General features: G+C 34.6%; 1 protein-coding gene across 6 annotated transcripts; it reads right to left on the reverse strand.

Moving 5' to 3' along the window:
• Positions 1-1881: 1881 nt before the first annotated feature.
• On the reverse strand, positions 1882-25764 carry LOC101896677 (sodium-coupled monocarboxylate transporter 2). Of its 6 annotated transcripts, none has more exons than XM_005175820.4 (12): positions 25495-25764; positions 24687-24767; positions 13241-13353; positions 13028-13180; positions 12799-12958; positions 5238-5303; positions 5109-5160; positions 4975-5042; positions 4753-4907; positions 4434-4692; positions 3665-4356; positions 1882-3596 (listed from the first exon to the last, which is right to left on the reverse strand). In XM_005175820.4, the coding sequence occupies exons 3-12, from the start codon at positions 13351-13353 to the stop codon at positions 3428-3430; spliced, it is 1887 nt and encodes a 628-aa protein (XP_005175877.1). In that variant the 5' UTR covers positions 24687-24767; positions 25495-25764; the 3' UTR covers positions 1882-3427. The 6 variants fall into 6 exon arrangements, with proteins under 6 accessions (XP_005175877.1, XP_058987115.1, XP_019893771.1 ...); XM_059131132.1 differs by having other exon boundaries at positions 24687-25099; XM_020038212.2 differs by having other exon boundaries at positions 25743-25755.
• Between the last annotated feature and the right edge of the window lie 680 nt (positions 25765-26444).

Consider the following 26444-nt stretch of genomic DNA (forward strand, 5'->3'; position numbering starts at 1 on the left):
TGGACACCAGGCGCAGTGTATCTAAGGTCATCAAGCTCCTTTCTATCTATTCCATGTTGGACATACCGACTGATACTGCAGTATCAGATTTCAGACTTCAAGACTGTAGACTATTTTGCACATTATAAAATCGTGGATATCCTTCTATTTGGCGGAAAAGTTATAGGAGAGCTATTACAAAGCCTGGACCTAAATTATGAAATGTTATAACTATTGCGGTTGTGTATTGTCCAAGCATAAATTATAATTTTGTTGATAAAAAGCTTTCAACCTATGGAAACGGATACATATCAAACTATACCTAATTCGGTTTGTACATGAGAACTCAGATAGCCAATTAAGACCAATTCGGCTGAAATAATAAAAATAATGTCATAACCTCTGTAATCTGTTACACGACATTATATCAATTAGAGTCTCGTCTTTAATACCCGATCCTGACGCTGACGCTGAGGTAAGGGTCAATTGCTCCATATTTCGCGACTCTTAAATAGCCAAACTTATGTGCTGGTCTTCACATGAAGAGAACCCCTTAACGCTGGACGTGCTACCACGTGTCCATCAGTGTTACATGTTTGTAGTCAGGGTACCGACAGTATTCTAACGGAGCTTCGTTGATACCGGGGCGCCTAATTGAATATTAGGTTTAGTTACCGACAATGACTAATGACAATCAGCAAGACTACCAATGCGAAGTTTTTCTTGACCTTGGAAACGACAGTTTCAAGAAACAGCAGCAAGCAATCCACCAGATCTTTATAGGACCTTTAAGGCTTAGTCAGGAGAGTTTCCGTGTAGACTTCTGGAAAAACCCCTTGTCTGACGAGGACAAGGACATGGATGTCACAGTAGTTAAGCCCTTGACCTCTAGTCAGGGTTTGACTCCCGGCCAATAAGCGATCTGCCAATACAATACGACGAACCACACTCTCATGTCAGGAGGCAATCGAGGTAGAAAGATACATATCAACGTCTCCATTGATAAAATGGACGTGCCGCTGAGCTTTTCCAAAACAAAGAGTGTCAAATCCAAGGAAATGAAGGAGAGTGAGCAGTAAACTACTGTAGTGAACCCAGTCGAGGACTCCAAAAAGGCGACGACCGCGGGAATACCCTACTTATTTGGAAAGGTGGTGTCGCAGTAGCTTTTAAGGTGCCAGAGTCGGAGGTACCATTCCCCATAGCAAAGGGAGATGAAGTCTACGGAGACGGGGGCCTAAAAATAGGCTGCGAGGAAGAAGAATAACTTAAAATATTTTAAACCCTCGAATCCGGCTCTGCCGAACCAGTTGATTCATCAATACAGCCCGCTACAACGGAGACTGTGCCCTGTTGGGCATACACTTAAGCCAGTATAGGCCCGTTGTGTGCTTTAGTCTAAAGGGTTTTTTGAAGAAGACGGGCAGTTTACAGTCTGTTATATTTGAAATTCAGTTGCCTTTATGAAATTTCTTAACTGTTGTATATCATTTACCATGATCTGATTAAGGTCTGGAATAGAGCCGTTCCCTAAGAATTGGGATCTGATATTTGCAAACGTGGTAAAACAACAGGTAAACAGGGCAGAGACGACTACGACGAAGGCAAGGCATTAATTTCGAAATTCAATAAAAATGGGAAAATTTCAAGTATTAAGTTGCCTTCCTCTTTTGCACCTTGCTGTTCCTTTATAATGAGGCCAATTTGTCTTGTTGTAGGGGAAAACTAAATGGATTAGTCATAATGTTAAGGCCATAGCCAATCAGCCTTTGGAATACGCTTTGATCTCATCTGCATCATTTTTACACAATGTTGTATATCAATCTGAGCCTGGTATCCAAATGAATCTGAGGAATGAAATCATACAATATGATGAGCATAGTTCCGATCAAAAAATCCAAATTGTTAGAAATTAATTCATTATTTATTCAATAAAATCATTTATTTGTAATTTTATGCTGCATTGGCTTTTCTTGTACATATTTACGTGTTATGTTCAATTTATATATTTGTATATAAACATAAAAATACCAGTAATTTTATCACAGATATTTTTTTCGTGAATAAAAATTTGTCTTCAGTGTTATTATTATTATTATTGTTTTACTCGTGTATATCTATGTATGTGTTGAAATTAAGTCATAAAATTAAAATAGTAAGTCTGATGCCTGATGACTAATAATTTATATATTTTTAAAAGAAAATATATTAAGGTAGACTTAAGTAATGATATTCAACCATTTAAAATGGATCTATTGCAACAAGTTTGTAATGAGTGGAGAATTTTTTTTTTTTGTAAAAATATAAAAAGTCTGAACTATATAAATATTTTAATTCTCTAACAAAGCATATTCATTTTCCGATTTTACACTAAATTTGCATTGATCTAAAATGGCCAAATTTAATAGAAAGTTTCAGATAAGTTTCAAAGAGAAGAGAAAAAAAACAGAAAGTTTCAGAAGAGTAGTTTACTTTAAGTTGTTTGTGTAACTTCGATGGGCTATATTAGGCTTTGTTACGTACATACGGAGCATATGTTTTCGATTACTTAACGGAACATATTATTTAGTCATAATTGAAAAAAAGTTTTTTTAAGGATCGCTTCAATTTTCGAATTTGTCCAGACTCCAAAGGAAGGAAATAATATAAATTATGTAATTTTGTATTATTAACATTTTGCTATACAAATGCGATAATCTATAATTTAAATTTTTTTGAAAACTATTTTTTAATAATTTGCAGCCAATAATATCTTTGTATTGGAAATCTCTAAATAATATATAAAACTAGTTAACAAAAGGAATTTTCAAAATTCTCCTATGTAAGTAACTAAAAAATAAACTATTACAACTTAAAATTTGCACTTAACAAATATTACATAAATATAAATACTAATTATACAACTAAACCTAAAAGTATATATGTATAGTAATATATAACTTAATAATTAATTCCACAAAATATAATTTGTGGTCTTGGAACCACATGCCAGCCATATACGTACATAAGTCCATATCTATATATGTATATTATTTAAGTGATTGTTCATGGCACAATGCACTATTACTGCAGATTTTACGTCTTTATTTTATTTAGGCGGCGATAGTTTTTTTTCAATTCATATCAATTACTTGGCACCCATATTCTTGAACAAAACAGATATTTTGTCCTACTCTCCTTTCATAAATATTTCCCGATTAGACAAGTAAGTCCTTGCTCAAATGGTGCAATTTTCCAATCCCCTTGAAAAATATAGATTGTTGTTTCAGTTAAGTTTACAAATGCGCCATGAATATTTATGCATTTTTTTTCGAATAAAGTTCTTATTTCATTTTTAGTAATGTAGATAGGTTTATGGAAGTTATATATGTATTGACTAATTATATATTTTGTATTCGCTAAATTTGGCAAGGTATTGATTGTCCTATATATTATATATAAACATAATTTAATATTTTGCACCTTTTCCCATATTATCCTCTCCAGAATCAATTTCAGCGCCTGTGTTTGCACCAGCTGTGGAATTGCCCAATAGGTGGGTTAATGTTTGGGCGGTATTCTCCCTGGTTAAATCACTATCCGAATCCGAGGGCGGAAAACACTCTTTAGGCAAAAATCTTTAAATTAAAGGGGAATACAAATTAGACATGGAACTTGGATAAATAACATTTAAATGTACTCTTACTTGTGAATGACTGGCGATAGAACATCAGCATCCAACTTTTTCACCACAGTTGGTCCCGTCAAAAACGACACCACAGTTCCAACAAGAATCGTAGATGCAATGCCAATTGGATTTATCCAATGGAATGATAACCTATACAAGGGAAATACATCCGATTCATCGTAGTATGTATCATCGGGTAGAGTCATGTTGGCCGGACAATCAGCAACAGAAATGGGAAGTTTTTGTGATACCAAATCACCCTTTGCAAAGGATATCTGTGAACCAAATGATATCCAACCAGACATAATGGCGCCAGCAATAGCTCCAGCCAAAGCTCCTTTAGGATTACTCCAAGGTACCAGCATACCCAAGGTAAAGAGACCGCATGTAGTACCGGCGGCAATTGCCGTTACCGATGTTGCTACACTCAAAATACCGCTTAACTTTTCCAGCACAAACACGAGCGACACCGCTATACCACCCAGAATAACAATACATGTTTTGACAACAATTGCGGATGATTTTTCCGAAAGCTTAAAACGGAAACAGCCTTTGACAATATCTTCCAAGACCACTAAAGCAGTGGAATTTAAAACGACGGACAATGAGCTAAGAGCAGCACCGAATACACCGGCAATAAATAAACCAGGAATGCCATGTAAGTTACCAACCGTTTGCATAACATAGACCGGCAGGAGTTGATCGTCATTCTGAAATAAAGCATTTATTTTAAAGGATACATTGAGAAGGGTTAAAATGCAATTTATTCCTGAGTAAATATACGTACCGAAATTAAACCAGCCGTCAAAGGATCACAATTTCTATAAAAATTATAGACCAACAGTCCAGCAAAGCAGCAAACTGATATAAATAGTACAATGCCAATTGTAAATATGGCCACAGACCATTGGGCTTTCTTCAGCGAAGGCAATGACATATAACGCTGTACCATTGTTTGGTTCACCGAATTAAAAGATGTCCAATAGAAAAAGCCACCGATCAATACAGCCCACAAAGATTGACGTTCATATGGCGATGGGTTAATGCTGTGTGACGAAAAAAAACTTTAATATTTAAAAGAACCCACTGCTATAGCAATAACTTACTTTCCAAATATAATACGACCGCCATCGGCAGCAGTTTTGAATATGTCTGTAAAACCATCGGCATAAATTGTTCCCAAAATCACAACGATAACCACCGAAATGAACATGACAATAATTTGCCAGGCATCAGTATGGACCACAGCCTTGATGCCACCCTAAAATCAAGGAAAATAAGATTAATTTTGGTTCTTGGATTCTTTCGAGATTACATTTGGTACTTACTATGAGGGTATAGAATACACAAATGACGCAAATAACGCCGCTTACAATGTGGGTATTCACACCGGTCACTGCAAAGACAAAAGTCAATGATGAAGATCGTTTCTTATGTGAGTATAATTTGTTCTACCCTTTACCTTGACTAAATGCTATCGCAGGAACATACAAAATGATTGGCAAGAAGAAAATCTGCAAAAATTAATTATTTTTAAATAAATTCATTATATTCTAATTCGATTTTTTTAACTAAAAGATAATTTACTTACTTCATCCATTACAAACATTATGGAGGCAATGCTTCGAATTGTTGGATTAAAGCGCATCTCTAAATACTGAAAAGAACAAAAATTTCAAAGGTGAGAAATTTTGTAAAGAAAAATTAACTAATTTCTATTAAATAAATTTCAGTTAACTTAAACTTTTATTCTGAACTCCAAACACATCAAATGATCAATTATACAAATTTATGAGTTATTTTAGTAACATTTTCAAGAACAAAAAGTTTACTTTTATAATGCCAAGTAATGTGTTCGGAGTCACATTGTGGGCACGTCCGAATGCAAAACCGAATGTCGAAATATATATCAAACTAAAGGATCTCCTTTGTATGTAGTCAAAACTATGTAGAAGCCTTGACACCGTTTGGCCTAAGAAACCAAAACTTCTATGGAGTTCTTATCTTAGAACGAGTACTATTAAGTCCACTTGGCATTTTCCATAACTCAGACTGGCTATTGAACAGTGAAATTTAAGAAAATTGGCAGCAAATTGGAAAAAAGTGCTAAATTTTTCAGAAATGAACGATTTTTTATGGTTTTAAATAATTTCTTTAATTTTAATTTAATTGTGAGTTTCTTTGCCTCAGAAACTCACAATTAAATTTAGAAGTATATTAAATTTCCAAGTATACTACAACATCGCCTGAAAGTAACATAGGCTATATACATTTCTTAAACTCCACTTGGAACTATCTCCAGCATCAGAATCGGAAGTACCTCCAAACATATTTTCGGCCGATTTCATGTGTTTGCTGCATTAAACACGCTGTGTAAGAAATTTGGAATTTGGAATTTGGAATGTGTAATGGAATTTGTTTGCTTAAATATATTGAAATCGGTTCAGATTTGGATATAGCTCCCATATACATTTCGGCCGATTTCATGTATTTGATGCACCAAACACGATATGTATGTTCAATTCCAATGAAATTTGGAATGTGTGGCGGGATTTTGATCAGAAAATAAATTTGTCAAATTATATTGAAATCGGTTCAGATTTAGATATAGCTCCTATGTATATTTTCGACCGGTTTTACATATTTGATGCACCCAACGCGATATGTATGTCCGATTACAATGAAATTCGGACAGAGAGACAAAATGTGGTACCAAAAAAAAAATTGCCAAATTTTATTAAAATCTGTTACATATACAGGGTTGTCCATATTCGACGGACCCATCTGGCAACGCCATAACTTTGGAGAGATGTCACATCACTTAATGACATACCGCGTTTGAGGCGTCAGTCCAAGCAGGTTTTTACCATGAACCAATACACGCGAGCGCTCTGAAATAGTTGAAACTTACATTCAACAGAAGAAGTCAATTGTGAAAACTCAACGTGCTTTTAAAACATTAAAAAATGTGAGAAGTGCGCCTTCTAAGAACACCATTAAGCGTTTATACGAAAAATTTTCGACTGGTAAGGCTCTTTCTAATCAGAAGAGGCCATATAAAAGTCGACCAAGGCGATCGGCCGAGAATATCGCTGCCGTACGAGCCAGTGTTGAGAGGTCCCCAAGAACATCCCAAAAACGCCGTTCTCAGCAGTTGGGCATGGCCACTTTACAACGGATTATTCGCATTAATTTGCATTTGTTCCCGTACAAAATTCAATTGACGCAAAGAATGTTGCCTGCGGACAAGCCTCGTCGATTGGAATGGGCCCAAAGAGTCATGGGTCCGTCGAATATGGGCAACCCTGTATATCCAATTTCAATAAAATATGGAAGGAGTGACGAAATTTGGTGTCAAAGTAAATTCTGTCAAATTATATTTAAATCGGTTCAGATTGGGACGTGATTTTATTAAGAAGCATTGACCCGCGAAGCCTTTGCAATGGAATTAGGCTAACAGTAAAAAATTATACAACAATTTTATTGAAGATACGAATATTACGAAGAAGTATCTATCTTAAATGGACTAATTGCAACAGAAATGCTACTCAACTTTAAAAGATTGCCGTTTCCTGCATGCTTGGCATTTGCTATGAAATTAGAAAATCCGAAAGACAAACCCTTCGGGTATGCATGGCATGTTCCTGCTTTTGTCATGGTCAGCTGTTCCTGTCATGTTCACGCGTCGGTAGACCGAGATATTTGTTTATTTGCACATAAAAGTATCACAATATTTTTTTTTTTAAATTTTTGAATTTGTTTATTTTTTTAAACCAACATATATTCCTATATAAAACTTTGAATGCATATAAAATCAAAAGGGGTAGTGAAGTGCATCGGGTTCAGCAAGTTAAGTATAAAGGGAGATTTTGACTCGGCTGACATCATATCGGGGCTACAGACATACATTTTTAGACGGACTCATAATTTATATTCTCTATGGGATCTCCGATTAATATTTTGAATAATAAACCAGTAACGGAAGTCTTAAAGTGGGGCAGGGCTGACTTTATGATACCCTACACCCCTTGGCATATTTAGTAGAGCTTCATATAACCAATAAAAATATAACAAATCGGACGAACAATAAACATGGGAGCTATAGCTCCTAATTAATCCTAAATTGTGTTTTTATGTAGATTCTTAGCGTTCAGGTAAGAATTATACTATATTTTAAGAAAGGATTTTCGATTTAAATATATTGGTAAATTTATTTGTTCCTGCAATGTTGCTAAAAACTCTATGTACCTAAAATAAGGAATCTGAATCAAAAAAATTCCAAAAGTTTTGTAGGAGGAGGTACTTTTCTAAACGCCGATACACGTTAATCCCTTTTTCTAGCTCTATTTTTATAACCTGTTGGATTTTCCCGAAATTATTTCTTGTGTCCCACACTGTAATTAAAATATGTTTCAATTAATTGTCTATAATTTGTAAATATTTTCACATCGAAATTGAAATTAGGTTACTTTGAATTAATTCTACCACGGATCTGCTAAAACTCCTATCGCAATGTATATTGGTTAATCTATATTCAGTTTGCAAAACCCGTTTTCGTCATTTTAAAAGTTGAATTGAGTCATGATATGAGTGAATCAAAATCAATAATTTAAATATCATAAATATTTTTCGGACAATAAGAACTCAATTAAAAAAGAGAAAATTCTCTTAATACAAGTTACTGAGTAAGTTTTTCAGTAAATCATTTTCGTACACACCTAATATATTTTCTCACAAGTATAATAGCAATCACCGGCCTTGCATTCTAACTCATTATAGCATTTTCATAATAAAAATTCGCAAATCAGTCTGCCTGATAAGAAAATAGAAATATTTTTTTGTTCTTTTCGAATTATATCCATCATTAAAATAGAGTGATTGATTGATTGATTATAGTGTTTATGACTTTTTCCACAAACAGAAAAGTATGAAAACTTAATTACACTACCCAATGATTATTGTAGGGGTATTGTTGCTCTGTTCACTATATACAACTATACTGTATACTTATATAACTAAATCAAAAATTATGGATAATAGTGATTGCAGATTTAATACTTGTTTTTATACCTTCCACCATTCTATAGATGGTATATTAGCTTTGTCATTCCGTTTGCAACTCCTCGAAATATTTACAATAAACCCTACAAAGTATATATATATTCTGATCAGCGTAAAAATCTATCACGATCTAGCGATGTCCGTCTGTCCGTCTGTCTATCTGTCCGTCTGTCTGTTGTAATCACGTTATCTTTCGAACGAATGGATATAGAAGGCTAATATTTTGCATACATGCATAGTTTACCAGTAAGCAGTCTGAGTTCGTAAATGGACCATGTCGGTCTACGTTTTTGTGTAGCCCCCATATAACGCTACCTCCCGATATTCGATATTTTCATGATTTTAGCGACATTATTTACCGGAATTATTTCAAATTTCGTATTAGAAGTTCTTAACGGGTACTGCACCCTATGACAATATTGTGTATGCAGTTTGACGTCTTCGTATAGCCCCCATATAACGGTACTTTCCGATAGTCGTTATTTTGATGATTTCAGCAACATTATTTACCGGATTCGTTTCAAATTTTATATTGGAAGATCTTAATGGGAGCTACAACACCTTGGAAAAAATTTTGCTATGCAGGTCCACGTCTTCGTATAGCCCCCATATAACGGTACCTCCCGATAGTCGGTATTTTGATGATTTTATCAACATTATTCCCTGTATCGTTTCAAATTTCGTATCGGAAGATCTTAATGGTTACAGCAACCTATGGCAAAAAATTTCGTATGCAGGTCCACGAATATCGGCACCTCCCGATATTCGATATTTTAATGATTTTAGCAACATTATTCACTGGAACTGTTTCAAATGCCGTATTTCGTAATTGTTACTATAGCATATGACAATTTCGTAAGCAGGTGCACGTCTTCGTATAGTCCTCATCTCAATTAAATGGTAGTTTTTGGAAACTTTTCAAGTTGCTCCCAAATGGTGGAGGGTATTAAAAGTTCGGCCCGGCCGATATTGTCGAAACCCATCATTCCCATCCCCATCCATTCGGCAAATATTAAAAAATGAGATCGGGGTAAACCCGTTGAAATCCCAAGAACTTACACCGCAACAGAAAGAAAATAGACTCAAAAGAGCTAAAGAGTTGCTTCGCTTGGCCGAAAGTGGTGAACTGCCGAATTTGGTTTTCTCCGATGAAAAAACAGTCGTTGTCCAGCAGTTTTTAAACAAACAAAATGATCGTGTTTACTTGCCAAAGAGGTCAACTAAAAATGTGCACCTTCGGTTGCCACCAGAACTTAAGCGCCGGCCAGGGTGATGGTGTTGACCACCATAAAAGCCGGTGGTCGCTCTCCGCTCGTATTAATCGACCGTGGCATCATTATCGTGCCGAATATTATCGCGAAAATATTCTGGAGGGTGTATTAAAGCCTTGGGCACGCAAACATTTGGCCGCAGACCTTGAACATTCCGACATGACTCAACACCATCGCACTCAGCACACGCCTCCCAAGAATGGTTACAAAATGAGGTTCCTCGCTTCATTTCCAGAGCACAATGCCCACCAATATCTCTGGATACCAATCCGTTGGACTATTGTGTCTGGAGTATTTTGGAAAGCAAGGTTGGCAAAAAAAAATACCAAAATGTAGATCACTTCAAGCAAGCGCTTCGCCGGGTGTGGGCCAAAATACCGCAGAGCAACATTCGGGCAGCATGTGACGGTTTCATTGGCCCTTTGAAGGCCATAATTCGTGATAAAGGTGACCGATTCGAACAGATCTAAACTTATTCTACAATTGTATGCTATTTCCGACATTTTTTGCTCTTATTCAAAAAAATTTAAAAAGAAAAATTAAAATTATGGCGTTTGACTTTGTTGCAGTTTTTTTATCTCACCCTGTATAATAATGTACTATAAAACCCTGATTCCCAATATTTTTTCAAATGTTGGATTTTATTGCATAGTGCCATTTATTCGGTCACATCTATTATCCTCACAAATATAACAGCTAACACTAACTTTTATCATTGGGGGCGATACAAATTTTAATTAAGAAACCATAGTTAAAATCGCTAATAAAGTTGTACTTTCTTATCTATTAACACATCGGTTTATAAAACCACACGTACATTTTTTTAGCATTTATTAGGTGTGCACGTGTTTGTTTTTTGTTTCCATTTCGATATCATGTTGTTTTTGTTGGTGAATGAGAATTGTTTTTATCGGAAAGCAAAAAAAAAAACATTGATTAATGTGTGACAAATTTTATGTGATTTTTTCCCTTAATTGATAATTTTTGCGCCCAACTAAAACAGTGACGGAACAAGCCATAATATTGTGAAACATGTGAGTGCCAATGAATTGTGTCAACAATTTTATGTTAAACAAAATATTCAATTAACAGCGCAACACTTTGTTCAGACAAAAATACTGCCTTAAGTGGTTCGATAGCGTATCTTAGACGTTCATAGAACAAAGTCCATTTGTTGATTGTTTATTGCATTGTACATTGATATGACTATAGACATCCATTGTTGCCAAATTCGGGGGAATTCAAAGTTATAAAAGGCGAAAAGAGAAACTTTAAACTTTCAAGAAAAAAAATTAACGTGGTGAGATTTCTAACCCAGCGTTAACAAAAACAAGTCATGTATAAATTGTCAAAGTTGAGAATTTTGTCTATGTGAAGCAGTCGTCTAGACAATTAAAAACAAACGTATAATTATGTATGAAATTGCTTGTTCTTTTCTGTCGTTTGTTATTATTATTATTAAAACTTGTTAGCATCTATTGTCTTTGGAAAATGCTAGAAAGCAAAGAAGATAATCAACCACACAGGTATGGGCCAAAACTACTCGCATAGTTTTCTCATGGAGTTCTATCCACCATGTGATGGTTTGGAAGATTTCTACGTTGGCAATCAAACAAGTAAAGCAACGAAGTGGACCTGTCTTATGTAGACTTTGTGAGAACATCTTCTATACAGGTACTCTGATAGCCAAGTCAAAACAAACAAGTAAAAAAGCTGTAAGTTCGACCGGGTCGAACTTTGAATACCCTCCACCATTTGGAACGAATTTGGCAATTTTCAAAAAAAAATAAAAAAAAAAATAAATAAAATCCGTTAAAAATTTCTTAAAATCTTAAAAATACCAAATGAAGCCGTCATCTTAGGATCCAAACGACGACGTGAACCGGCATAGGCCACTTTTGTCATAAGTCATTACAATATTCAAATGCGAAACTTGAAAAAATCGGTGAATAATGTAGCTAAAATCATTAATGTAGGGAGGTACTATTATATGGGGGCTATACCAAAATGTGGACCTGCACAGACAATTTTCTACCTGAGGCTGCAGTATCCATTACGAGCTTCAAATACCAAATTTGAAACAATTCCGATGAATAATGTCGCTAAAATCATCAAAATACCAAATATAGGAAGGTACCGTTATATGGGGGGCTATAAGAAGACGTGGGCCTGCACAGAGTATTTTTTGACTCAGGCTGTAGTATCCATTACTAACTTCAAATACCAAATTTTAAACAATTCCGGTAAATAATGTCGCTAAAATCATCAAAATACCGAATATCGGGAGGTACCGTTATATGGGGGATATACCAAAACGTGGACCTACATGGCCCATTTTCAATACTAAAAGTCCTGCAGAGATAATATACATTTGAGTAAAATTTTATCAATCTACTTCATTTCGTTCGGAGGCTAGGGTGATTTCAACAGACGGACAGATGGACGGACATCGCTATATCATAGAATTTTATGCTGAACAAGAATACATATACTTTGTGGGGTCTAAAATGTATATTTCGAGGTGTTGCAGACGGAATGACAAACTTAATATACCCTCCATACTATGGTGGGGGGTATCAAAATAGGCCTAAAATCCGATAAATGGCTACCCTGCCAGACATTCTTGTTCTAATCCCAAAGTCTAAACTAAACAAATGATTAGCAATTATTTTGTGTGTGAACGTCACTCTGATATGGATTCTCATTCCATTGTTATTTGTAGCCAATAACAATAATCGCAATGATTTGGTATAAAGAAAGACCAACTTAGATAAGATACGCATATGTATATCACGATACATACAGGGGAATAACACTTACCTCGTAGGAGGACCCAACACGTAGAGCAGCAAAAACCGGCAAATATACCTTCGATACAGCAATGGCCATAAATACAATTGATACAATAATCAACCAATATTGTGTACCAAAATTATAGATCTCCGACACGGTACCGAGTATGGTAACACCTGATACATAGCTAAATAGCTCAAATTAGAAAAAAATGCAATTAACTTGGGAATACGATGAATGAGAGTTCTTAACTTACCTACCGACCAGACTCATGGCTACTGGGAAAATTTTTAATTTTCTTGATCCCAATAGGTATTCATTCATCTTCGAAGAACCAAAATCCGTGGTCCTCTTTGCCTTGGTGGCCTCCACATCAATGTGTGGTATCTTTTTGCCAACTTTTTCTTTTCTGTAAAAATTAGGGTCAATGTATCAGAAAAAGATATAGGACAAATGCGAAGCTGTGTACCTGAAGTATCCATAGTAAACACCTGTTCCTGTTGATAGAACAATCATCAGCACGAACACAACATAGTCGGCCCAATGGAAATGAAATTGGCCAAAGTCTTGATATTCTCTCATCTGAAATAAAAAATAAAAATATTTAATCTATTTACTTCCATTAGAAAATGATGAGGAATGGATTTTTTTGTTAGTGTAGGTATATAAACAAAATCCGGGACGCACACAGGGTGGGGTCAGGACTTTTCCAAATGACAAATCTTCTGCCATTTTTAGTATATTTAACTACAACGTTAATCTTTTGCTAGTTAGGTCCGCCGAAATGGTTTCGAAATGAATTTCTACATCCCTGGACATAATATGTATTATAAGGCAATTGACTCAGGAAATATATATCTTAATATTGGTATACTTTTCTCTTAGATTTGAAGATTATATCAAAGTTTGTGTTATTATTTTAGAAGAAGTTTTAAATTAGAAGTACCTTAGATTCTTATCTACGATAAAAGTTGGGTCTGGTACATTTCCGAGCTAATTGAGTTCTTCCCAAATCAATCAGGCTCAGATAAATGCAGGTACTCGTTTTACGCTCACTTAGAGTAATTTTCTCCACTCAAACAATTAGAATCGTTGAAAAACAAATAAAAAAAGGACATTAAATTCGGGCCGGGCCGAACTTCTAATACCCCCCACCATTGGATAAAGAAAACATTTTTAATGCAAAAGTATCTGGATTCAAATGTGTTCCACTTTAAACTACAAACTCCAGTAAGATCGGTGGGAGAATGGTTGGAGCCGTTATATGTAGGCCATACTGAAACGGGAGTCTATATAGACCAATTCATACTACAACGACAAATTTATACTATTGCGTGTCTAAAATATCAATTTTTTCATAATTTCGTGGATAAATGTAACTAGGATGACTAGGACCAATATGTACAATGTTTTGAAGCCGGTTGTAGAACCCATTATGAAGTAAAAATACCAAATTTCATACAAATCTATATTAAACTGTGGCTTAAATCGTCAAAATATTGAATATCCGATGGATGTGCTCCATAGGAAAACGTGGACCTAGATATTCAATAATCTGCCTCCGGAGCCATTACGTTATGCCGTTATACAGGGGCTATACGAAAACGTGCACCTATATGTACAATGGTCCTCCATCGGTGCTACAAATCCGTTGAAAAATGTTGCAAAAGTCATCAAAATACCTAATATTGGGAGATACACTTATATAGGGGCTTTAAAAAAACGTAGACCTACATATACATTGTTCCGCCACCGGAGCTAGAACCCATAACGAACTACAAATACCAATTCTTTGGCAAATCCGTGGAAAAATATGGCAAAAATAATCAAAATTCCAATTACGGGGCTATACGAAACCGTGGATCTATATGTACAATATTCTGCCACTAGAGCTAGAACCCATAACGAACTACAAATACCAATGTGGGCAAATTTGTTAAACCAATCAAAATACCGTTATATGGGGGCAATCCCAAAACGTGGACCGATATATCTCATTTTCAATACCAATCATCCTAGACACAATGCAAACTACTGTGCCAAATTTTAAAGCTCTACGTCAAATAATGTGAGCTGCATCGTGATTTCAACAGGCAGACGGAGATCGTTAAATCGACTTAGAATTTTATGCTGATCATGAATATATACTTTATGGGGCCTATGACAAATATTTAGAGGTGTACAAATTTAATATACCCTCCTTTCCAAGTTGGAGGGTATAAGGAGCAGTTAAGTTCCCGGCCGAGCTTTTAATGCCTTCCACCACTTGGAAGGAATTTGAAAAAGTTCCGAAAAATACCGCTTAAATGAAAACTGTTATATGTGGGCTATACAAAGACGCCGATTTGCATAGAAAATTTTCTGTCATAGGTTGTAGTAGTAACAATTCCGGTAAACCATGTCGCTAAAATAATCAAAATACCGAATATCGGGAGGTATCGTTATATGGGGACTATACGAAAACATGGACCGATTATGGCCCATTCACGAAGCTAACCTGCCTACTGGCAAAATACACACCTGTGCCAAGTTTTAACCTTCTATATTAATTCGTTCGAAAGATAGAGTGTTTTCCACAGACAGACGGACATAGCTAAATCAACTTTGAATATTACGCTGATCCAGACTATACATACATACATATTTCGAGTAGTTACAAACAGAATGACAAAGTTAATATACCCTCCATAGAATGATGGAGAGTATAAAGAGAGTAAAACATTTGGGAGAATATAAAAGCCCGTCCCCGTTCTAAATTTAGAATTGTTTGATTTAAAATGTTATTTTATTTGGATCATAATTTTCGGTATACTCGTGTACTAAACATGTGTGCTTTACTTCAAAGACCATCTGTTTAATCTGACAATTTAATCTCCACAAATTGTTAAACTAATAAAATAGTACCTGACTATTTTATTACTGAATGTAGATCTTATATGCCTATAATTAGCACTGTTGTTCTGTTTAAATAATTATATAGTAGGCAATAAAATATTTAACATTTGTAAGTGTATGCATGCAGGTGTATTTGGAATTTTGATTAGATTGAGTGGTATAGTTTAATCACATTTATGTGGTAGGTTTTACTTAATTTAAACTGCAGGGAGTCTATAGCGGTTATTTTTTGCATTTTTCTTCCATAATTGGCGATTTTAGAACAATAAATAAAAATAGGAAATTAAACGGCAATATCCAATTTGTCGGATGTTTTCGTTCATACCCTTTGAAAACCTTAAAACTCTTTAAATATCTCAAAGTAATGAGTACATTTCATAAAATCCGAGGCAGGCATTTAAATGTGCATAAATCTTTTGTGTCTCTTTGTTGCATTTTTTTATCTCACCCGTTGGTCTAACCTATATGGTACGTCCCCCAAAAGGGGTATATAAACGAGTGGTCAAATACCGAGTTCTGGCAAAAGACTCTAATGTCCTCAAGTCAGATGCTTTATGTTTAAAATTTTAAAGCTATTCGGGACTGTATTATAGTTTAGCGATCTGTTGAAAGAACTCGAAAGTATTATCTTTAGATGCGGCATATAAATCTTAACTCGAATATACTCAGAGAATATTCTGATCAGCCCGATTAATAGGAAAAATTTCTTTAATCCATAATTTATCTGGAAACTAATCTAATCTGAACATTATTGCAGGTCACCACTGGACTACTTCTTTAACACAAAAATTTATGACAGTGACGAAAACGACAATACAATTTGGTTCAGAAATAAGATGAAAGAAATAAAAGATGAGGAAGGGATAGAGATAGACACACAAGACAAATACTAGATAGATACTCTAACCATCTTATCGGAGGGTACTTTCAGATTCAGATCCATGTAGTCAATATCAGATCCATGTTTCCATAAAAATTGAACCTTTCTTAAAGAAGCCGGAATTAAATAATTTAACATATTGTTAATTGTTAACATCAAGCTAATTTCTCCATCACAACATGACCTACCTCAATTTCTAACACAATAGACCATGAGCAATAATATCAATTCAAATCCATTGGAACTTTATTATTCAATTAAAGTAATTTAATCTATTCAAAGAAGAAGAGAAACAACAACAACAAAATATAACAAATGAATATCGTTGCCTTGTTTGGTTTTCTTTAATTGAAATAGTACAACTCATTCTGAAATGAATTCCCAATAACACAAAGTTCAAATACAATGGAAAGGGGCAGACATACCCGAATCGTCCAAAGTCCGCTCAAGCGCAATTCTTTAATTAAAACAAGTGTAAAAGTCAATACCACGCGAGGAACAAAAAAAAAACATATCAATTGTCACTTTACATGTAACAAACAAAGCAATGAGTAGTGAATCGATTACGGGCAACAAAATCGAATGATTGCTTTTATTTGTATTCACTGACATATGTGTGAGAATAGATAGGTGGTGGGTTCACAAACAGAGGCCAATGTTCAAATTGTTTTTACATGTACTTCAAAAATTACTAACAATATTCCAAATCTCAAATGATCCAAAAAAATTTTTTTTTTTTGCTGGAGCTACTTTTTGGTGATTCACTGACCATGCCAACCAAAAGCTTTTATATCTAGCGAAACTTCACTTCAAATAGCGTATCAAATGGTTGAGCCCGTAAGTGCATTTTTACAAGCAATCCCCATCCAGCCACATAATGGAAATTTTTACAGAATTGATGACTCGATTATATTGCATTCACATTATTGTAGTTTTTATTACAAATTCCAACGATGCAAGACGAACGACATTTGCAAAGTTAAATTAATGTTGAAATGCATGGCATTTCAAAAACAAAAACAAGCTGTACTAAAGAATTTATTATCTTTATCGCTGCTGAAATCATGTGCATCTTTATGCAAAATAACAGAATCAGACCATAATTTAATGTTTATTGATAATAACAATTTCAAAAAAATATACTGCACAGACAATTTTGCAATCTGATAAGAAAAGTTTAATAACACTTATATGAAATCGTTCAAAACCAAAAAGCAAAATCTACGGAAAATATTGCCCCCAAGAAACGGCGTTTGTATATATTTGTGCAATAGATAATCTAGGCAAATCTGGAAACAAGTGTAAGCAGTGTAAAGTTGGAAAGGGTCGAACTTAATTACTTAATTTTAACCTTTCAACAAGAAAAAAAGCAGCCAAGTTCGGTCGGGTCCTCCATCATTTGGAAGGAACTTGAAAAATGTAAAAACACTTCCGTAAACTACCACTTAAATGAAAACTGTTATATGGAGACTATACGAAGGCGTGGACCTGTATGGAATATTCTTTGCAAGAAGAAAACAGACCTACCAAGTCGATATTTTTGGTCATAGACTGTAGTACCCATTACGACGTTAAATACCAAATTTGAAACAATTCCGGTGAATAATGTATCTAAAATCATCAAAATACCGAATATCGGGTTGTACCGTTATATAGGGGCTATACGAAAACGTGAACCATTTGCATGAATGCAAAATATTAGCCTTCTATCTCAATTCGTTCGAATTCGCGTGATTACTACAGACAGCCGGACATCGCTAGATCGTCTTAGAATTTTATATTTATAAAAATATGTCTTACAGTGCCGCCACTCTCTACCCATGTTGGAATCGACAAAAATTAACTAAAATACAAGTCATTACAATATTCCAGACAATAAGACTGCAGATGAATTGGCTAATTTATAGACACTACTCTGAGAGATTTCTACAAAAATGGCTAGATGAGAGGGGATGTAATATCTCCAAGAAAATCTGGTCCATACTCTCTGAGAAGAGAACAAAATCGCTAATGTCCTTGTCGAAACCTGGTGTAAAACACTACAGTGTGAGAGCAATGTCTTCAAAATGATAATGATGTCAGTAGAATCTATCAAGATGAGGAAGAATTGAGACGATCAAACTTTTGCTCTGACATTGTCCAGCACTCATCAACGTGCGGTTAGTGCGGGAGAAACTGCAACACGATATGTCTGAATTATCTAAAAATGACCCTGCAGTAATTATTCAATTAGCCAAAAGATTTAAGTGGCTAAAGACGACACGGCAAAATTCTTAGCCGCGGATTACCTTTATTATTCGTTTATTTCTTCTGATACCTTTCCTTTTTTCCTCCAACTCTTCCTTTAGTCTCCCAGCACTTTAGGGTGAACAGCATCAGGTCTCTCAGTGTAGCGGTTGCTATAAAGCAATCGCGCGTTCTTTAACCCAATCTAACTTCAGCCAGTGTTGTGATACATTTATACCCTCAGCATTTGACCAATTATTTATATCCCCTTTTTGAGGTATGTATGTACCTATCTACATTATATCGACATTAGAAAAGAAAAAATGGCTGCAACCGAAAGGCGCATGGGAATTGGAAGTACTACATAAAACAAATATTTCCGGACATGGGTATTTCTTGAAGCATTTGTTTGATCACGATAAAAGTGATTCTCCATTTTGCCTATATGAAGAAACAAACATTGTAGATGACGCAGAACATATTTCATTTTCCAGCAGTCGTTGGGTGGAACTCAGACCAGAAATAAAATAATAAACAGGCACTATCACAATGAGCAACGTCGTTGCAAAAATAAAGGTATCGGGTGATAACTGGAAAGTAATGTCTGGATTCTGTGAATAAATGAAAAAGGGGGAACCCTTTAAGACCTCGAAACAAATAGCGAAGCTTTGACGCAAGCCAGAAGCCAAATCGGAGTAATGCGAAAGTGATGCCGAGGTGGTCGCAACTCCCAAAGATTTGCAGGAAGGGTTTTCGCAACCCCTAAAGCTTTCAAAATAAAAACATAACATGCAACAAAGCTGACTAATAGCAAGTATTGGTAGATCTCTCTTCCAAGCAGTAGAAAAAATATTATATTGTAGCGAGTAATGACATAGACTAATGGATGCTCTCATCGTTTTTCTTCAAAAAAATCGGATCAGCAGATGTCGTCAAACTCGTTGCAGGAGTAAGAGTGAAAACATTAAAGTTAATATCAACAACTGAAGGATAATTGGCAAATAAAAACTATTCCAGAATTAACTAAACGATTACGTGATGACATCAAAAAATACCGGAATAATCAAGTGAAGTTCTTGGAAAACGATGAAATGTGTTTTCGGAGTCGAGCAGGTCGGCAGCGTAAATTAGCATGTTGACTATGCAGAGTCACCTGCATAAAAAAACAGAACTAACTCTATATATTTATTAGTCTATGGTAATAGCAAAGTAAATATGGACTGCAATCATGGTAGAAGAATATAGAAAGATGCATCAACGCTTGGGAACATTGATATGTCAAAATTTTTAAAATGTTTTATCAAAAATAAGTATTTTTTTAAATGTTTTCTTATACGACACAAATCGGTGGTTGTTTTATGAATTTTTTAGCAATTTTTACAAATTTCAATAACTTTTAATTTAATATTTTCAATTCCCGTTCATTGCCCCAGCAGCTGTGTCGATGCGACTACCTGTATTATTCTACCATGGCTACAATTCTAAAGATTCAGACAAGAGAGATGGAGAGAGTGAAATACTTTCTGTTCAAAGAACAGCGGCGTTACATGAATAAGCTGTCTCGGTGCTAGTTATCCCCTGAATGATCTCCAGTTATCTACAGGCAATAGAGGGTCATAACATATGAAGACAGGCTACGAAATGTACCCAAAACCCGCCAAAAAAAAAAACGATGGAAAAGTGTCATGGGTTTTTCCGAAAGTACATGCACAAAAATTCAGTGATAGACCACGTGGAAGACTATTCGGTTTCGAAATCACCTACACAAAATAGGATGCAGGTTACCATGCAAGGAAGAAGAACAAGTGATAGACGACGTGGAAATTCATGGACATACGAACGGACATGCATAAATCGACTCAGAACGTGATTCTATGCAGCTATTGTTAACAATTTTTACATTAAGTGTAAATTTTGTACATTTTCGCACTGATATAGGTCTAATCTAAATATTGTGATGGGCTAAAAATTAACTATATCGGGTACTCCTATGGCTCAATATAAGTTTAGAATTTTTTAGACAATTTTGAACTTTTTTGGCGGAGGTATCTGAAGGATTGGACCCATCTCCAAACTCGATCTAAGTTTGGTAAAATATTACAATTTATTCGGCGTATCAATTTTCGTGCAGGCAAATATTTTGCCGTATCAAATGATATATACCCACTTTAACCGTACGGCTGAGCGTAACAAATGTACATTGGAAAATCATCAATACTAACTACTTAATCGCTTGTCAGAACAATGAACTTATGGAGAAGAGTCAAGTCTATTATGCAGTGTACATATTACAAAAGATCGGTCGGGGCTTCCCAATTTGCTTACCAAGCACATCATTGCCTTTGTAGAATTTCTAAACTTTATCTTTAGCCTTAGAGTAATTTCAACAGACAGACATTTTTGCCAGCTATTATCATAAAATTATAACAGTATTTAAAAAAATTATTGCAAGCTCACGTTGAAATAGTTTTTTATTAGCGTTACAAAAGCATATTAGCATTGACTGAAGAATTTAACCATGAAATTGTAACTACAATTGTTTGAATTTGTCAAAAAAAAAACATACGCTTTTATTAATTTTGAAATAATGTTATGAACAAATAATTTAATAATAATTTGATATCGGAGATCCCATAAAACATATACATTTTTCATCAGCGTGAAAATCTATATATATCTATATATATAGAATGACATCTCAGATTCTATTAGAATACGAAACCTGGATTAGCGTCCGTATAGCTGTACCTCCTAATATATGTCACTACCTGTAGATCCAGGTTTTGGAATCTCTAGCTTAACCTTAATTTTTTTTTATTTGTCCAGAGATTGGTATCTTCACCTTTATTTCGGAAACTCCTCCTCTTTGGGAATTCGACTGGTTATGCGGATATTTGGTCCGTAATTTTAGACAAAAAACTGGTGCGAGTCAGTTCTAATGAAATGATACCAAAACAATATGTATCTTAATAATCAACAAGCGATGGTATATTGAGGTTATTTTCACCGGTTTGCCATCAAAGAAAAACAATAGGATTTAAAAACAAGTAAAAAGCAGCTAAGTTCGGCTGGGGCGAACATTTAATACCTTCCACCATTTGGAACAAAATGCCAAACTGTAAAAAATACGTTGTAAAATGGAGTCATACGAATACGTGGACCTCTAGAGCCAATTATATGTCAGAGAAGGCGGTGTCTATTACGAACTTAAAATACACATTTTGAGATAATGCTGTTGAAAAAATGCAGGTGAAATCGTCAAAATTCGAAATATAGGAAGATGCCGTTAAAAGTTATAGGAGGAAATGGACCTGTATAGGCAATTTTTTGTCAAAAAAGGTAGTATCCATTACGAACTCCAAAAACCAAATTTGAAACAATTGCGAAGAAAAGTGTAACACAAATCATCAAAATACCGAATATCTGGAAGTACAGTTATATGAGGTCTATACCAAATGTTGGACCACTATGGACAGTTATATGTAAGGATGTTGCCTACATATTGGCAACAACAACTGCAAATTTACAGTAATTTTGGGCCAGAATTGTGATTAAAACAATGAAAATCTGTTGGTACCGTTATATGGGGACTAAACCAAAACATGGACCTATAGGGCCCATTTTCAGTGCCAAAAGTTCTACGAACCTAAAATGCATCTGAGTAATATTTTAATAACCTACTTCATTTTGTTCGGAAGCTAAAGTGATTTCCACAGACGGACGAAGGTATGAACAGACGGACATACAGACAGGTGGCCAGTCAGAATTTTATGCCGATTAAGAATGTATATACTCTATGGGTTCTAAAATGCATATTTCGAGGTGTTACAAACGGAATGACAAACTTAGTCCATTCATCGCGAATGCATTTGCTTTATTATAATCTACACCACATAGTGGTAAGGGTATTATGTCTTTGTACATTTGTTTTTTAAGAAAATGCAGGTCACATTTATTATTCGATTGAGATGAAATTTGGCCCAAGGACAACCCCTATTGAAATTGGTGAGAATCAGTTCAAATTTAGATATAGCTCCCATATATATCTTCAACCGATTTGGGGTTAATTGTGCACGAAATGACCAATACAGTCCAAATGACCTGAATTTTTGTACATCCAACCAAATTCAGTCTAGAAGCAAGTACATCAAATTTGGAAAAAAAATCGGTTCAGATATAGCTATAGCTCCATATGTTTCATCCGATTTGATGTTTAACTCCCTCACTCCCTGCACTCCACAAAAATGATACTTGGTACCAGATATCTAAAATACCTCTGCCAAATTTTATCAAGATTGGCTCAGATTTGGATAAAGCTCCCATATATATCTTCAAACGATTTCGGGTTAATTGAGCACTGAATGGCCAATGTCAATCCAAATGACCTGCATTTTTGGGTATCCGACCGAATTCAGCCTAGAATCAAATACATCGAATTTGGTGAAAATCGGTTCAGATATAGCTTTAGCTCCCAAATATAGGTTTCATCCGATTTGGTGTTTAAGTCTCTCATATTCGTAATATGCATTCGACAACAGTGATATTTGGTACCAGATATCTTATAGAATTCAGAAATACCTTTGCCAAATTTTATCAAGATCGACTAAGATTTGTATATAGCTCCCATATATATCCTTTATTGTGCAAAAAATGGCCCAAATGGAGTGAATTTCTTGACATCAGTTTCCATTTTGTGGAAATCGGCTCCGATACATATTTTTTTAATATAATCGTTCTCGAAGTGATATCATGCACTCTATAGCAATGTCAAATATAGTGAAAATCGATTCAGAATTGGATATGCCTCCCATATATTAGTTCCCTCTGAAACCAAACTATAACTGCTCTAAAGCCAAATGTTGATAGTTGGTATGATCTACTTCAAATAAATTCTTTTGATACAGAAGCTCTACTAAATATGTTTAGTGGTTTAAGGTCCCGCCCGACTTTTGACTTTTCCTTACTGTTTTTTTTTTTTGTTTTTGGCTCACGGCGCCCTAAATATTACATTTTTAGATATTTTTACAGAATTTAGCTCGAAAATCTAATTTTGTTTTGAAATGCATAATGCGAAATTCGACCGAATTAACCGTTTAAATTAATAATGATTATTCTAAGGATAAATATTTATGTAAACATTCAAATTGAGTTTATATTTATGAATCGATACAGGCAATATTTGGTTGAAGTTCTTAGAAATGAAAACATTCTCAAAATTTGATAATTTCTCTTTCGAGTGGATTTTCTCAGAATTAATTTGTGGGTATGCTATCAAATTTGCATCACACCTTTGCTATGATTCACAGAGTAACCCAGCGTTTATGAATGAAAATTTAAAAAGTCTGTTTAATTTCTTTTTTCAATTTTCTTTTAATTTCTTTTATTTTTCATAATATTTCGATTAAAATTCTTTATAACTTATTAAAAATGTCAAAAATTGTTAGGAATATAATCGGCCCTGTGATGTGTTAAAACACAATTTGAATACAAGATAATTTATTCTGCGTTAATGTTAGGCCGTTCCTTAAAGGGGGTTTAAATAGATTCTTAAAAACTAAACATTCAAAGAAAAAAATTAAAAGAATACACATCTCACATCACTTTAGAAGTCGAATTCAAACATCCTATTTATTATAGTTTTAATGCTATGCATACATTCTGATCACTGACAAATTCTGTTTTGCATTTAAAAAAAAGAAAAAAATATCCAGAAATTGAAATATCTCACGGACAACTCTTAAATAATTTAAATTTAAATCAATAGCTGCAAAAAAGTTTTGCAATCTGCTCAAATGATTCTCTTTCTCGGAAAGCAATTTGTGCTAACGGTTAATTCCTTTTATCCAATTTATTTCGAAATTTACCGCTAAACAAAATTTGCTGATTTCATTAAATTATTTTTATTTCAAATTACCTTTTATTTGTTTTTGTATTTAGTTTCCTTTCACTCGTTGTCCGCTTTTTATGCTTTAATTCGTTAACCGCTCACTAATTGCTGTGATAATTTTCAAAACGTAAACAAATTATTACGAGAGAATAAGGGTTTGTTATTGGTTCACTCGAAAGCGTGGTGGGGAATGATTATAGAACGGAAAAAATGCACGCAATTACATTTTATGCCGAGAATAGCATTGAAAGAAAAACTGCACAACACAACGGAACCGAACCGAACGAATGAAATTAAATTTCGACCCTTTCGCTAACGTTAATACGCCAATATTCCGTCGCACATAAAAGCCGAACACAAAAATTGATTTATTTTTAATTTTCCAAATATAAGTCAATATTTTTGTTTTGTTTCTATTTTCACTCGATTTTTCGGATACACTGTTAGAAAACAAAAGAAGGTACTCAGTTGTTTACACTCTACAATGATTATTATGGAATATAAACAACAACATTAATATCGCGGCGACCATATGTTTCCCGATTTATGTTGTTACGAAAGTTTCGACACAACATAATGACAATAAGCTATGTTGTAATGCTTTACATAGACATAATTAGCATACAGACGAAGAATGGAGATGTGTCTGCATGGATAAAACATACAAATCGTATGGCACATATATCCACCAACCGAACGACGACGTCAAAACGTGATTATGAATACCGAAATGAAAGAAAAAAATATGGGCCACAAAAACAAAAACAAAAACAACAAATAACAAAATTGCGTTAATTCATTGCACACCACAACCGCACACCACACCACAACACACCTCGATAAAATACCGTCTGCTATTGAATTAGCAGCAGCCGGTTATTTGCAGACAATTCGACGAGCGAACAAGTTAGTGAATGTTGCTAACAAGCAATTTACTGTAATCTAGCTTTCTTTTATTATTCCAACAAGCTGATATAACCCGCTAACACCGCTAAAGGGGGAAACGCATTCGTCGTATATAATGACCGTAACGAAAGATTTATAAATTCAATTTTCCGTCTACTGAATGCACACCAACCATACCGTTAAACGTTACAATTCCTACTGATCAGTTCAAACGAAAAGTGACAGGAAATATAAAATCGACTAAGCGACTCGATTTTATTTATCGTCTTTTGTAAGATGATTACCGACTACTTGCAAGTGTATTTCCGTTAATATTTAAATATGGAAACGGGAGAAGCATTTTTTGAATGATTCCTGACAAAAAGGTCTTTAAGAAAATTTAAAAGAAAACAAGTAAAATTTCGAAAAGAAGAACAAGACAAAAATTTCAAAATTTTAAATAAAATAAAATGCGTTAAAGATTCTGTTAAAATTTTAAAAATACCGAATATGGGGTGTTGCCTTTATTTTGGGACAGACAATGCCTTGGCAATTTTTGTCATAGCCCATTACAATACTCAAATATGACATTCCGGTAAATAATGTAGCTAAAATCATCAAAATACCGAATATAGGGGGGTACCGTTATATGGGTGCTATACGAAGACCTTGGCCTGCATATACAATTTTATGTCACAAGCTGTAGTACTCATTAGGAACTTTAAATGCGAAATTTTAAACAATTTTGGTGGATAACGTCCCTGAAATCATCTAAATACCGAATATAAGGGGTAACGTTATATGTGTACTATACGAAGACCTTCATCTGCATAGACAATTTTATATCAAAGGCTGTAATACCCGGTGAATAGTGTCGCTAAAATAATCAAAATATCGAAT

This window comes from Musca domestica, unplaced genomic scaffold, assembly GCF_030504385.1.
Source record: "Musca domestica strain aabys unplaced genomic scaffold, Musca_domestica.polishedcontigs.V.1.1 11, whole genome shotgun sequence".
In the NCBI taxonomy this organism is placed as follows: Eukaryota; Metazoa; Arthropoda; class Insecta; order Diptera; family Muscidae; genus Musca; species Musca domestica.

Excerpts from the sequence above, each read along its gene's own strand:
- LOC101896677 (XM_020038213.2), bottom strand. The coding sequence starts at position 13,353 with ATGAGAGAATATCAAGACTTTGGCCAATTTCATTTCCATTGGGCCGAC. Across the intron at positions 5,161-5,237 it reads TAATGTTTGTAATGGATGAA|ATTTTCTTCTTGCCAATCAT; the intron begins GTAAGTAAATTA and ends TAATTTTTGCAG. Across the intron at positions 4,908-4,974 it reads GTGTATTCTATACCCTCATA|GGTGGCATCAAGGCTGTGGT; the intron begins GTAAGTACCAAA and ends CCTTGATTTTAG.